The sequence below is a fragment of the Saccoglossus kowalevskii genome, chromosome 1 (genome assembly GCF_978046115.1).
Source record: "Saccoglossus kowalevskii chromosome 1, keSacKowa6.1, whole genome shotgun sequence".
NCBI classification, from domain to species: domain Eukaryota; kingdom Metazoa; phylum Hemichordata; class Enteropneusta; family Harrimaniidae; genus Saccoglossus; species Saccoglossus kowalevskii.
The window spans coordinates 16,343,541-16,358,761 of record NC_140641.1 but is presented as its reverse complement, the minus strand read 5'-3'; the positions used below and the strand labels follow the sequence as shown (position 1 = coordinate 16,358,761).

The 15,221-nt window shown below is 40.9% G+C and overlaps 1 protein-coding gene across 1 annotated transcript; it reads left to right on the top strand.

Annotated features, from left to right (window-relative positions):
* Positions 1 to 274: 274 nt before the first annotated feature.
* Positions 275 to 10,453, top strand: LOC100377802 (nuclear receptor subfamily 2 group F member 1-B-like). Its single transcript, XM_085496511.1, has 6 exons — positions 275 to 501; positions 3,225 to 3,458; positions 6,335 to 6,748; positions 8,189 to 8,514; positions 9,420 to 9,552; positions 10,221 to 10,453. The coding sequence occupies exons 1-6, from the start codon at positions 498 to 500 to the stop codon at positions 10,451 to 10,453; spliced, it is 1,344 nt and encodes a 447-aa protein (XP_085352637.1). The 5' UTR covers positions 275 to 497.
* Positions 10,454 to 15,221: the final 4,768 nt, after the last annotated feature.

Below are 15,221 nucleotides of genomic sequence, written 5' to 3'. Positions count from 1 at the left end.
CCAACCGTGTCATTATTGTTCACCTAAATATCACGTGTCGACGATTCGCATAATTAGCATCATATGCAAAAGAGTTCGATGATCGTCATGCGTGCAAACACAGTCGCGGGATCGCGAGGGGTGGAAACATTAGCATTTCCGTACCGGAAGTGTCCTCTTATTGGCCGGCGTATGAGTTGGCCGGGGGAGTTTGCCGGAAAAATGTAACAGCGTCGCGCTGCGATGTTACAACAATATTAATGTCATCTATGAAAAATTATGTTAGTGGTTCAAATTACGAATAAGCAACTCTTCGGTGTCGAAAAGTTTGTTCAGCTAGAATCGGGAGCTCATGATAACGGAGTCGCCCAGACTTCCTAAGCTGCCGTCAGTCGAGTCAGTTCCGTATCGTATGTCAACACGAAGTCACAGGAAGTGAGACAATTGAACACCGCCGCTGTTTTTCGTTGTTACTTCACCGAGGTTTTCACAAGAGTCTGGCCAAATTCTATGGAAACATGGGTATGTATAATATTAAAATATTTTTTTTATAATTCATTTTTTATAATTTTCTTACACGTTTAATATCTTGTTCTTAGCAATACAGCACATTAAATTATTGAAAACAACAAAGGCAATTTAGCTAATATTTGAATGCACCCAATCTTGACTTAATATTGTTAACATTGTTGAAATGAGTAGATCCGAATATTCCAATTCTCGGAGCGAGGATCCAGTCGATTTAGCGCCAAATATCTGTCAGCGTCGCCTTTCTTAGACTTGTCCAAACCAATCAAATAAACAACATTTAGTGGTGTGTCAACCGTCACGACCTAAGAGAGTACATGCTATTTTATGGGGTACCATCATCCTCGAACAATGAGAGGCACGGCGCTGATTGAACTTTTTTTTTATTTATGACGACTCGAAGTCACAACTTTCTGATCTCGGAAGTGTTTTGACTGACTCAAACATAAACACGCACTGAAAACAAAATCACTTATTGTCCAAAATTATACCACCATATCGTATACATTTAGCATTTATATTTGGTGGGGTTATGTAACAATCCGAACCTATAACTGTTAACAGTGAATATTCACCCGTTTGAGAGAAAAAGGCAAGATGTTGAATTAAACGAATTTCTTTCTGACTAAGATTTCAGCCCTTGCTAAAGAGTTGTGTGCGAAAGTAACTAATAAGATTATTGTGAACACAAAAAAAAAAAACTTCTTACAATTTTTTAACCATGTAGCTCCATGTTGAATGTAGTAATATATGATGTGTTGGTTGACTTCGATTGGGATGAAACAAATTCCATTTAAGATTTGGTCTGCCTGTAGAAACGCAAAACAAATCGGGAATTTAGTTCCAGGGAAACCTTACATGTAGAAGTCGGATTATAGGAATTGTCCAGTGCATCGTAGTCCCTATAGAATGACTGTGTATAGCCGAATATAGCCGGCAGTCAATCTATTGTAATTAGGGGTAAGGTGAAAGTAAATACTTCGCGTAAAAGCACTTTTATTCTATGTCCCCAAAACAATCGGTCTCTTTGGAAAAAGCAAGATTCGTTTAATTTGAATAGTTTTATATCCAAGTCACACTCAACACTGTGTCCGATTTCAAATCTTGAAAGCAGGGACAACATTGGCAACCTTGGGGAAGCCCAGTCTTGAATTGATCAAAAAGCACCAAAGACAATATTTGTTCTCGGGTATGAAGTGCTATACAGAACTTTTGTAGAGTTATGTTGGCGCACGAGGTTTTCGCAAACACTAGAAAAGCATTTAGTGTAATTACTGTGTCGAAATCACCGATAAATTGCCCGAATTCTTTGTCTGCAAAATTGTCAGATACACAATAAATTTCATGATCACCTGTTTCGGAAGCTTCAGAAGGCCTCCTGGCTGACGTTTTCCGTGACATTCACGCTCGTGTCTCCAAGTGCTGACAGGCAGTCGCGTGCTGTGAACAAAGAGTAGCGGCTCAGGTATCTTTTCAGCCTCTCCTCCAGTTGTCGGTTCTCAGCGAAGCGTGGATCACACTTTGTAGTCGACACTGAAAGACCGGTTTTGTTCGACTTTGTAAGAAACTGGCTTCAGTTTGGAAAGTATACACACTCAAAGTCTCCGTATACACAGAATTTTCAACTCTATGTTCATTTAACTTCAATAAGTAGAAATGGTTTAGAGGCATCCATGTGCCGCCCATATGGGCAACCAACGTTTCTACGAGAAATCTCTAAGAAGCGGGTTCAACCTGTGGTTTAACAAACCGGTCCCGAAACATGGGTACTGGTTTCGACGATTTTTTTACATCAGGCGGCGGCGGAAACCTGTGTTCTTTTCATATACGTGATACTTCTGTATATATGCATTTCTGAAATTTCAACAAATAAAACAACAAAGAAGCAAAATATTTTACGGGGACTTATAATTACCTTCCATATAATCCGTATTCACATACTTTTCTCAGACCAATACTCACACACACACGTCATTTTTATTAGTAATTAGCAATGTTAATTGATAACAAACTATTAAAGTCGTTTTTTGTTTTTGATAATTGCTTTTTCTGAAACCAGACGAAATGAAACGACTGCCGTTAAAAAAAGCCGGGACCGAAACACACATTCACCGTATTGTTTCTCGATCGCTGTACGTGTAAAAAATTGAACTATGCTCATCACTGGACATGTATATAGTTCTTATATTTAGAATAAAAAACAGCCTTCCACACAATTATTCCGTGTTAATACACATATGCCTCGGAACAGAGATGCAGCATAATATAAAGTGCCGGTATCCTAGCAGAAAGTAGTTTGTAAAGCGTCTTGGTCCCCATGAAAAAGCAGACATGCAAACTTATTTTTAAGTTGCTGTGCGGAATAGCGTAGGGAAAGTCCTACTCGGACTGTCATATGCGCAATGCAAACCATCCGTCACCGCGGCCGCCGCCGAGAAATACCGGGCACAGTAATTATAAAATGACGACAATTATATATTTTGAAGCATAGTGGTATTTTGTTCAACTCACAAGACAACCCCTTACTGTAAGGATTTCGTGGAGATTTTTTTTTAAAATGCGGTTGAAATTTACGCTGTTTTCTTCTGTTTTTTTAAACTTACAAATACTGTTGTTTGAGTTAATTCCTCAGTCATGTGACTTTAATACGCGTGTAACTCGATACAGAAAACACTTTTATTCACATGCACTCTTTTCGTTTGCTTTTCTCGTCAAAGGTCGAACTCTTCCAAATCCGGTACCCTGTCAAGTGTGTGGAGACAAGAGCTACGGCAAACACTACGGCGTATACTGCTGCGACGGCTGCAGTTGTTTCTTCAAGCGAAGCATACGTCGCAATATGGTGTACACGTGTATCGGTAAAGGCAACTGCACTATAGACAAAGCGAGGAGAAACTGGTGCCCGTATTGCCGCCTCAATAAATGTTTCGCTGTAAGCATGAACCGAAGTGGTAAGTACAGTGTTGTTAGCATTCTCATAATAAATAATAAAAAAAAAACACGTATGTTATGCGTATGGTGTATTCCGCCGTGGGGTATTACATATCTGTGCATTTGTTAATTCCACAATTATCATTCGTTAAGATGTATTTTATTTACTCGTCAACGATGAATATTTTAGTAAGTTGAACATCTAACAATAAATAAATGCTTCCCTATGAAGAATATCTTCAGCAATACTAGTATTTCGTTAAAAAAAACGTGCTTGCAAAATATTGCATTTCAAGGCTACCTCATACTCATAACCACCTTGGATGGTCAAAATACAAATGTGAAACACTCCGAGTTAGTTACAACTAAACATAAGTATAGCTCAGAGTAACATACACGACATATTAGGAGCTGCTTTCATGGTGAAAAAAACGAAATCACTGATTTGCTTAGCAAGTAATATAGATTTTCTTGTATTGTGTGTTCCAGTTGATCGTGCATTCATATCATCTGATACAAGAATTTGTACTATTTCTCTCTTTATACCCGAGTATGCATAGTGCAACTTGATTTTACTTTCCACATTCATTCTTTAAAATTCACGCATCACGGACACGAATGATAGTAGTAGTTACGGTAGTTAAATAAAAACAATTCATAGTTAGATTGATTAAGACATGATTCGCAAAGAGATTGAATGTTAACTTTCTCAAACTCCAGTAGTAAGAAAAGTATAATTGCTGATTACAATTTCGACTCAAAAACGGCACATATTTCTCGATGTAGCGGGTCGGTTCTCGATCGTAGTGTTACGTAGGCATTCGTGTCTTGATCTAACCAGAGTCGCGTTTCCAATCAAAGTCGCGTTGTTTGATAAAATATTAATCATGACTATTTTATGGTTTTGTCCAATGGTTGGGATATATACATCGTAGCATGGTGCACCGACCTATATATATTGGAATGGCGGCACCGGGGGGGCAGAGGGGCGCTCGCCCCCTCGAAACAAATGTTAGAGGGCGTTGCCCCTCCAAAATCAAGCTGAAACCCTTTGTGTCAGAACAATTTGCGGCTCAAAATCCAGGAAACAGCGTTTCAGAGGGTCTAGATTTCAAAATTGCCACGGAGAAGCATGCCCAAGGTCCCCTAGTATGGTTACGCCTTCGGCGCGAGGTTGGTGAGCAGATCTCGCCCCTCTCATGTAAAATGTTGTGCCGCTGCCGCTGGGATATATCATAGGGCTGCCATCGACTAGGATCGCGTACCGACGTATAGTCAATGGCATACGTCGTAGGGTCGTCAACTCCTTAGTTTGGGTCGTGTACCGGCATACAGTAGATGGGATACTATACATCGTAGGGTTGCCATCGACTTAGCTAGGATCGCATACCGACGTACAATTTTCTAATATACATGCGGGATACTTCGCAGAATGGGTGGTAATGTGATTTAGTTCAAATGAAGTAAAACGACAGTTTTTGACAAGAATACAATTTACACGAATTGTAGAACATATCAAAAGGGCTACAAAAAATGCGCAAATCTTATCAAAAAATCAGGGTTTTCAGTTTGAATCAGACATTACAAGAAAAAGGGTTCAACGATGAATATAGTCGTTGACAGTCTCTGTTTTCTGTATTGGAATATCTCCTGATTCCGTGGTTTCATTGGATAAATGGAAGCAAAGGGACGAAATATCGGGTATGCCACTCATTCTGTAGTGGTCCTGATATAAAAAACTATGTAGTCTTGTCTCTACGTCCCACAAACTCAAATATTCATTTAAAAATCATGCGGTATACCGGTTATTTTAAAAAATAAAGAAGACACAAAAATAGTGCGACGAAGATACGTCTGTACATTGTATAGCTCCAAGTCACATTTCTCCGATTGACGCGCCACAAAACACCTGCTCCGATTTTAATGGGAAAATGGCAAATAAATCGATGGCGAGGGCGACTGTGCACTTAACTGCTTGTCACTTAGCGTATCACTATCGTCAACATGGGTGCTATTCTCCCGTCGGCAATGCAAACCGAAGCAGGATACCTGAAATACGAATCCGCCGTGCATACTGAGATGCGCCGGACAGACAGATTGTATCGGGGAGTTAATGAAAATACAAGTGGTCGGTGTTCATATAATTTGTCAGGATCGATTTGACTCTTGAATTTAGAAAAAAAAAATAATGACTGTTGTTGTTTCAAAGATTAAACAAGGGATTGAAATAAACAGCGCTTATCGTGGCGGTTGCCAATGGAAATACCGTAACTGTTTCAGGATGGAGTGGATTCTAGTGATGGCGTACTATAAAACGTATGTACGTATGCGTTACGGCTGTCCGACGATAAATTAACGCTTATTAACATGTTAATTGAATTACAGATAATTTCGTGAATAATTGATATTTAGCTGCTTCATAAAGGTAATCGATAATCACAAATCGCGGTATTTAACGAATCAAAGTGCAGTGAAACCCGTCATATGTAGAACCCGTTATAACCACGCGTATAACTGCCGATGTTTATAGTACTCAATGAATGCTGCAAACCATATCGATACGGAAATCACGTACCAGCCCCGGTACAAATTCTTGGATAGATCTGTCAAACCACCGATTTAGAATGCGTATAACACTTACTATATTTGCTAAAATTGGATTAATTCTAGTCACGCATCAATGACTGTGTCAATAATATTAGAATCATTTTAAACAAACTTGAATTGAATTTCATAAGTGCAGCCCTACCAGTGAAATCTTAATCTCTGCGAAATCTCTTTGAAAGAATGATGGGAAACTGAAGATGGGCCTGAAAATACAAACAATTCTGAAACCGTCTCAACTTATGCCCCAAAACGCTCCGTCCTTATTTTCAACATGTACACTCATTTCCAGCGGTCCAAGAAGAACGTGGTCCAAGAAAAAACAAAGATCCTACTTCAAGTATGGACAAAAACAAGACGAAACCAGATTCAACGAGTAGTAACGTCAACGGAGCCGAACACCCTGGCTGCGATGGAAAGATACATAGCTATTCGCCAAAATCCCGGTCGCCCGATTCAACAGAAGAATCTACAAGCCCAAAGCCTCAACACAGCCCATTCCAGCCGTGGAAGACAACGAGCATTCGGACAATGAAAATGAAACTGGAAAAGGAGTCCTCGGATTTCAGGAGTGCGTTCGAGAGTTTCCGACCAGCCCGATGTCAGCCATACCCGATTCATGGTCCAGCGGTCCTTGCTGCCAATCTACCGAACCCTTCAACGCTGGCCCTGGGACAACATATAGCACCCCGTATTGTCACAAAAGGTACGCTATAGAATAATCGTATGCTGAACACAATTCTGAATAATGTAAGCTACTTCTATGTGGTTATGATATATTTCACGTCATTGGGTTGACCATTAGGAACTTTGGGCGGAATAGTTTTGGGTGAATTTTGGCAAAACAAATTTAATTTCTACACAAAAAAATAATTGGAATTTTTTTTAATAGACTAAGCAAAGCAAAAATTTGGGCAACATCATTATAAAAAAAACGTTCTTGCTCATTGTTACAAGACGTGAACAGAATTTGCTCAGAGTTTCTAGCTGCCCAGTGAACCAATACATGGAACGTGATCGACAAATCCATGTAGCGAGACTGGCATGACATTTTTTTATTCGACACTGACGGTTAACAATACAACTTCCATTGCATAAGTTGTGCACCCAGAATGCCAATAATGGTTGAGACAAACTGACTGTGATGTACGTTTTTATATTGTCAAAAAAAAAATCAAACATTCCCCAGGAACAACGTGCAACGGCAGATGCCGCACGCGAACACCACTTAACGTAGGGGTGCTTGATGCTGCCTGAGCGTCGCCGGGGTCGAGTTAACTAAACTGACACTAAGTGATCGAACGGATAAACAAAGTGAAATCGGAAACCGTGTTAGTATTTATTCTAGTTACTTCAAGTAGATAGACCAATTAATTATGATGACATAATGGCAATGACCGTATTGACGCTTTCCCATCTGACGATCGTAGGAGGAGAGGTCACGTGTTCTCCCGGTGCTCGTAAAACAGCACCTTGATAGTCACGATGAACTGACCACACTCGGCCCTTACAGCTTTAAATAATATGCAAGCTTTTACCCGTTTCTACTCTCTGTCTGTGCACATGAACTCTATATACTACAGGCTACTATAGTACATGTAATATACCTTAGAGTGAGAGGTATGTGGTCTTACATAATGTATTTGGCATGTTGGTGGGCATGATGCTTGGAACTTGGGTATAGAATCGTATAACCCACCACCCGACATATCTACAAATAGTGTTATTAAAAGTGCTTGTCCATGTAACAATGGAATTATCTAATACGCATGTGTGCTGGTTACAGTGGCTTTGGTACATGCCGCATACATTGGTGTGTTTTCAGTTTGCAACGAGCGAATACTGGAAATATACAGTGTGCAACAAAATAAATATGTTTTAGTACGACAGATCTAGGTTTAGATTTGGCTTTATCTTAGAACGGCTAGGATAAAATATATGACCGTCTTCTATTTTGCTTTTTCTGTCGACACGTTTTGTATGTCATATTTGTTGCTACGAAACAGAAAAGAACAGCACCAATGTTTGAGGTAATATCTGGACGCATCACAAAACAGTATACTAATCGCCAGCAAAAGCAAACGTAAACATTGCATCTACCCTGTATTGTAATGGTATATTAAAACATTATACTTCCCATTCTCAGGATCGTCTACGTCACCATTGGATACACATCTGCGTGTTGGTCCCCCACCTGTTCTTGTGCGGCCGATCGCCCTCACGCGACAGGGTTACCAGGAGATGTTACACGAAATAGCAGCACAGATTTTATTTACTTCCATAAAGCGGGCGAGAAGCGTACAGACTTTTCAAACACTGTCATTCAGCGACCAGATTTTACTACTGGAAGACTGCTGGGGCGAGTTGTTCCTGCTTCATGCTGCCTACTGGCCCGTTGATTTGGCAACCCTCATTGTTCAGTTCCAAGGAAGCGCCGATACGGCTGCAGGATCGGGATTTGACAGTTTGAAAGTGAGTACGATTTGTTGTCTTATAGTCTTTTGGTTCAAAATTATATAGTGCCATCGTTGCGGTCATTTTCTAAGTCCTGCTATGGAGATTTCCCAATAATACGACGGTATTGCATAGAGTCAAACATTTGGAGTGTGTGTGCAGCTCCACATTGTGAGTAACATGCGAGATCTCGCGTTGTTTGTGTTGTACCATGACAACTTGTTGCTGACCACGTGACATAGACCGAGCACGATATGCGTTTTCTCTATGATGCTGAGATTCTGAGTGACTTTTCCCAATATAGCAGCCTACTCATTCATACTCGCGAAATAGGTTGTCAATATTTAATTTTATATTAGTATATAATAGTTACTGTTAATTGTGATATTATTTAAAGTTGATAACATCGCTATGTCACGTGGTACTACACTATTGTTTGCAAGATTCATATAACACAGTGGCATAGGAAAATCATTATTCCGTGTTTAACCTGTTTCTAAAATCCAATCCCAAAATTCAGAATATCAACAAGTGAGCGTGTGTGTGTGTGTGATTCCTTATTATTTGTTTTTAAAGTGCGTGTTTCTTTATTTAAAAACAACAACAACATTTTCTGAGTTAGATAAGATTACGACAAACCGGGGTGAACGCGAACGACATTTGTGCTTTCGCGTAAAAGTCCACTTCATTCAGGCATTCTCTATTTTCAAAAAAAAAACACAGTAAAGACATGGCATGTATTTTTCCTTTGTTTACTCTAGTATCTTTACCCAATATATTATATGGTCTATGTATTGAGACATAGAGTACCGGGGTAACACATAATCAAATTTGGAAAAAAAGGGTTTGATATGTTCATATAAGGGCAGGTAAAACCTAAATTGTGAAATTAGTAAATTGTAAATATTTGTGTTACTTCGCAGGGTGCGGAGAAATGTGAAATCGAAAAGGGAGCAACTCTGACGTCATTGCAGGAAACTATAAAGAAATGCAAAGTACTGACACTTGATTCGAACGAGTTCGCTCTACTCGAGGCGTTGATACTCTTCCGAACAGGTAAGAATGCATGGATATTTTAATGATTTTGAGGTAGTTAACGTCCGGGCCACGTCATTGCCTACTCAAAGCCACGAACAAACATTGCATAGCACTTTAGTTAGTGACAAATTGTACATACTCCCATCGTCAGATTTGCTAGAAAGCCACTTTCACGCGTAAGTTGCGCAGCGATTATAGGATCTATAGTACGTGACGGGGGTAATGCATTTGGGAAACACATTTATATCGCATGCATACGTTTAAAGCGGCGGAGTTGTCACCTGCGCACGCGCGGGAATTGAGTCCCAAGCGACGATAACAACATACGCTAAAAACGCAAAGGCTCGTGGGTAGACGCTTCTTTGTAAACAATGAGACGCTATGGCCATCTGACGCATGCGCAGGTGAGGGCGCCCCGCGTTAATTAAAACTCGTTGGCTTAATAACAAACCGGCGCCATCACATTAAACTGTTACCAATTGTTTCACGAAATAGACGGTACTGCGGGCAGAACAAATAACGATAACGATTCAATTTAGTTTCCCATATTGTGATGATTGCTTGTACCGACAAAATCAGTATAGGTGGCAGTCAGATGTGAATTGTCATTGGATCATTGCGAGTTTGTTGAGCAATGACGTGACATGGTTCTGATCTAAGCAATTTTTCTTTTAATGTGTTTACAGACTTCAAGGAAGGACTAGGCAACACGCAGCAGGTCGAGTTTCTCCAGGACCAAGCACAGCTGATCCTCGCACAGTACGTGAACAGCAAAACTCCACAGAATCCCGCGAGATTTGGAAAACTTTTGTTGACGTTGGCATCTCTTAGGACATATAAATCCGAAATCATTGAAGAGTTATTCTTCCGCAAAACCATCGGTAAAGTTCCCATAGAAGCTATATTTGGAAGTGTATGAAAAGTGGGTGTCGTTGAGGGCGATTGGTGGCGATTTTCGAAACTACATTATGAATCTGTACATACATATGAGTGACAGCGAAACGTGATTACAGACATTATACTCAGCGTGGTCAGCGTGAAGCGCCCCTTACGGTATGGCAACCAGCAACTAATACACTGCTTTCGTTTGTTAACTGTGTACAGTAAATGCAACTGCCTGTCTATCGATTTGAAGTTTTGTTTCTTAGAGGCGACCAGTTGGCTACCACTGAAAGATACTTAAAAGATCGACTCAATAGTCGGGTTTTTAATTATTATTTATTGAGAAAATATTTAAAAGTAAAAAAAAAATGTATATTTAAACTAGAATATATTACATGATAAGTAAAGTTCATATGTGACAAATGTGTGGCTTGTTCATAATATCGCCATTGGAACGGAAATCATGATAATATTGACTAGTTTATTAGAACCGCCTTTATGTAATGAGCGTTTTTTTCCTGATCAAGCAAAACTAAGATTATATATGATTCAATCGATACCTCAAGGGAACCTTTCTTGAATGGCACAAGTCTACATTTTAATCTGCATTTGTTCAATCAGTAAGCTTCTAGGCAATAAAAATGTATCTAGTATACTGGGAAATACTGGATTTCTTAGTTTGCACACGTACGATTAATCTTTATGGGAAATTCAAGCACATCCCCCCCCCCCCCAATATACGTTAAACTTGAGTATACCCCGTTTATACTATCCAGTCTATTGCTAGATTTTAATCGACCTTCCAAAGCGATCGTAACTTGAGTGAAAGTAACATCAGTGTAGTGTTTAATCACACACTGCCGATTTTAATTCCATCATGAATCCGCCCTGGTATCAGAATAATTCATATTCTCTACTGCCTCCGTTTTCGCACAAAACAGCTGAACAGCTGTCCTGAAAACAAAAGAATATTCATAAGTGAGGAGGGATGGCGCGCGAACGCAAGCATTCAGGTAGCTTTTAATGGGTGCGCGCATCCTTCCCACGACCCAGCGGAGTAATCCACACGGAGGATATTTTCCTCATCATATACAATAGTGGAAGAGTTGTGAGTGACATCTTTACCATAACATTTCCAAATATCGAGTCCTTCTAGTGCATAGCTAATGGGACTTGCTCGATATTTGTCATACGACAAGACAAATATGACGTCGCACGTCTCAGGTACGCATGTGTTTTGGTAACGGTCTGGGTGCATGATCGGACTCAGAAACTGACATGGGGTGCTGATACGTGCACTCGTTTCACTTTGGAATTTCAGTAAGTTGAACAGATTTGTCGTTCTTGATGACTCAGTGCGCGCAGAATCCCTCGTTAAATGCACCCGTAGCATGCAGTCGTTGTGGGATCCATCTACGCACCGATTGGAAGACGTGAATACACTGGACGATAAATTGACCATATATCCAAGCGTCACTGCAATGAACACCCAGAATAAAAGAAAGAAAAGCGACAGTGCACATGCCAGCAGACCGTTCTGCGACTTTCGACACACGCAACAAGAAGCATAAGACCAGATAAATAGTTTGCAAAGTTTTAAGAAGACGCTAAATGACAGCGCCACCAGTGCTGCGTTCTGTAAATTATTGTTCCAGGCTGCTACGCACGGCATGACGTCGTGCACGTAAATTACGGTGATTGGCAGATCCAAAAACACGAGGGTGAGAAAGTCAAGGCCAATAAGAACAGTGATGAAAAACTGTCTGAAGCTGTAATCAACCGCCAGACGGTGTCGCGATTCTTGATTCTGGTGGACTTGTGTAGCTGTTTTTATTGCGCGCTGTACTGTCCGATTTTTGCTATGGAAACCATGCTCTAAAAGCTCCATACTCAAAAAAGACTTTTGGTTCTTTTTCAAGCCGCATCGTGAAATGACCTCTAGTGCTGTCTGCAGAATTCGTTCCTGTTCTACCTGTGGCGTGATACGCGGAGCTGAAGGCGGGATAAAACAACAACCAATACTTTTTTGGTATTCTTGCGCAAGAAGGAAAATTGACATGAGGTAAACAATGGTTGCAAAGACGCACAATGCGAGTAATTTCACTTCCACCGATGGGTCTTTGGAGACGAACAGCGCAAATTCGGCGACGCCAAATATATGATAGTTTAGCCATGCGCAGATGAGGTCCAATGGCGTTGCAATCATCACAAGAAAAAACAAACACGCCTTCACTAAACGAGATTGTACCAATCCCGCGCAACCTCGAGTTTCTGGTTCGAAAGTTTCTAACATAGGATCGAATGAGGTCACCTTCGCTCGCGATGACGTACTACACTGCTTGTCGTCGGTATGTTGTGTTCGAGTTCGCAACAGTCTTTTACTGTCATCATCCAATGGTTCCATTCTTTTAAAAGTGTTTCTGCTCTCGGCCCATGTTGTACTACTGCTTTCCCAGTGAGATTCGTTTTCGTTCCCGTCTTTTCGTCTATCGCCCTCTGGTGCTGCAGTTTGCCTCTTCTTTTCTGACGTACTCGCCGTCAGAAAGTTATCCTCGGGAAAGATTGCAACGTCGTCGGACGGGCGCTTATCATCGGTCTCATCACCTCTCGCATCACGACCTCTTACGTGAATTAAACGCACATTAATGGCTCCAGCCTCTGATCTGACATCGCTGCGTTCAATATCTCCGATATATGTCTGAGATGCCAAACTACCAAAACGGACCGGACTTTGCGCATACTCCGGTGAGGAGCACGGATATAACCTCGCTTCGTCCACACTGTGGTCGTCATATATTTGCGTCGCTTTCTGTCCAGAGTTGGTTCTGGTGGCAATCGTAACTCTTATCACAGAGTTTCCCTCATTCGCATATACACCAGTCTTATCTAACACAGACCGTGATTCGCCAACAATTGATTCGCACGTATCCCGATCCTCCTGATCGGAATAAGAGACACAGAAACTGGTGTCGTCATCATAAGTTACATCATCGGTGGACTCCCATGTCACATTCAACGCACCGGATCCACTATCTGTTTCTGCTGCACCCCTGATCGGGCGTGAAATCGACAAATTACTGTTATTCCCACTGGATTCGCCTTTCCTCAGACCCAAATACTCTTCCAAACTGATTTTATTATTGAAAGTTGTTGTATAAGAATAGTCTCCGCTATTGGACGGCGGCGGCGTTACACTTCTTATACCAGCCTGGTTACTTGTATAAATCGGAATATCAAATTCACCGCCATTTCTGCTCTCACTCTTGGTATCAATATCCACGGTTTCGTACCCAGTTTCGGTTCCGGATGACAAACCACTACATTCTTTCAGTCCTAATGCTGTTTTGTTGCGATTTGGATTCTCGCCTATGTGTGCATCAATCCTACTCTTGGTCCCACCGTCACCATCGCGACACTGCCACATTCCCAGAGCGCTATCCGACGAGGAAGTCTGTTGAACATGTCGAACCCGATCGATGGAAGACAGTTCTTCATGTTTTATCCCTCCCCGTTTTCTAGGTACACGTTTCTTCCTTCCAGTACTTTTACGAGAGACCGTACTCAATTCCCGCAGGTAGTGGGACTTCATTGGCGCCAAGTAGATGGCTTCGATTTCTTTCATCCGGGCATTCCTGCTTCCATAGCTCATATCTACACTCTTCGTCAACGGAATTACCTGCAATAGAATCAACCTCTCGAATTCGAAAATTTATAAACTGCATAGAACGTATCGTATCGCAATGTCACGCCTTGCAGTCTCGCTGTAAATGTATGAACTATAACATCATAGTGCCCACAATGACTATCGTTGCCATAGCATCAATAAAAACAAACATTACACTCCAGGTGTGTCTAATCGTCGATGGGTAATTTACATTATCATAAATTTCATATCTAAAATCTTCGTCAAATATGTTTTCCTCCAACATAGTGTCGGCCCCACAATTCATTTTTTTCGGAATGACAATCAACACACATGGACACAACCTGGGATCTCTCGACTCTCAGTCATTATCGACCTGGTTATCAGTGTTGACCTGGACTGTCGAGCATTAATCGCATATATACCGGGTGTGTATAATTACGTGAAACTGTAGGCTACAAATATCAATATGTTGACTCGTATCAACAGTAAAATACACCATGTTGCCAATACTGCTGCTTTATTCAAATTGGGCGCAGTGTCGTGACGTCACGGGTTACGTGCATGCCACAGGGTCTCGTGTGTTGTGTTACTATTTGCAGTCTGAAACTTAACGGACTTCTCTTTTTACATGACTTTGTTTCGGTAACGATAAACGTGACAGTTTATTTTCAGGTAAAACATCACTACGTATATGGTACTTGCATTCAAATGAGGTCGGCATCTCTGAAATACGCGATTTAACCAGAGCAAGGCTGTCTGTCGCCCATATTCTAGTAATCTACTATGTTTTCAGTTGAGAAAAATATGCCAAAGAAAGTCGCAGTAATAAATACAGATATGAGGTATAAAACAAACAAACACAATACAGCTAACATTCATCGTCCAATCAAACCGTGAAACGGAATGAGGTATGTCTTTAACGGCATGTTCGAATGAAGGAGTATTGATCAACCAATGCACCCGAAAACATGGTTACGATCACATTCAGATCATTGTTGTCACGATAAAAAAGAACCACAAATTAAGGCAGATTGACCGTTTTGTTGTTGTTGTTTGTATTTGAACACCATCATGGATGGCCGTTCGTCACGGTTGCAGGCGCATCATCGTCACTGAATTGCTGTTATTATCCCTGATAACATTGTATACCAAACCGTCA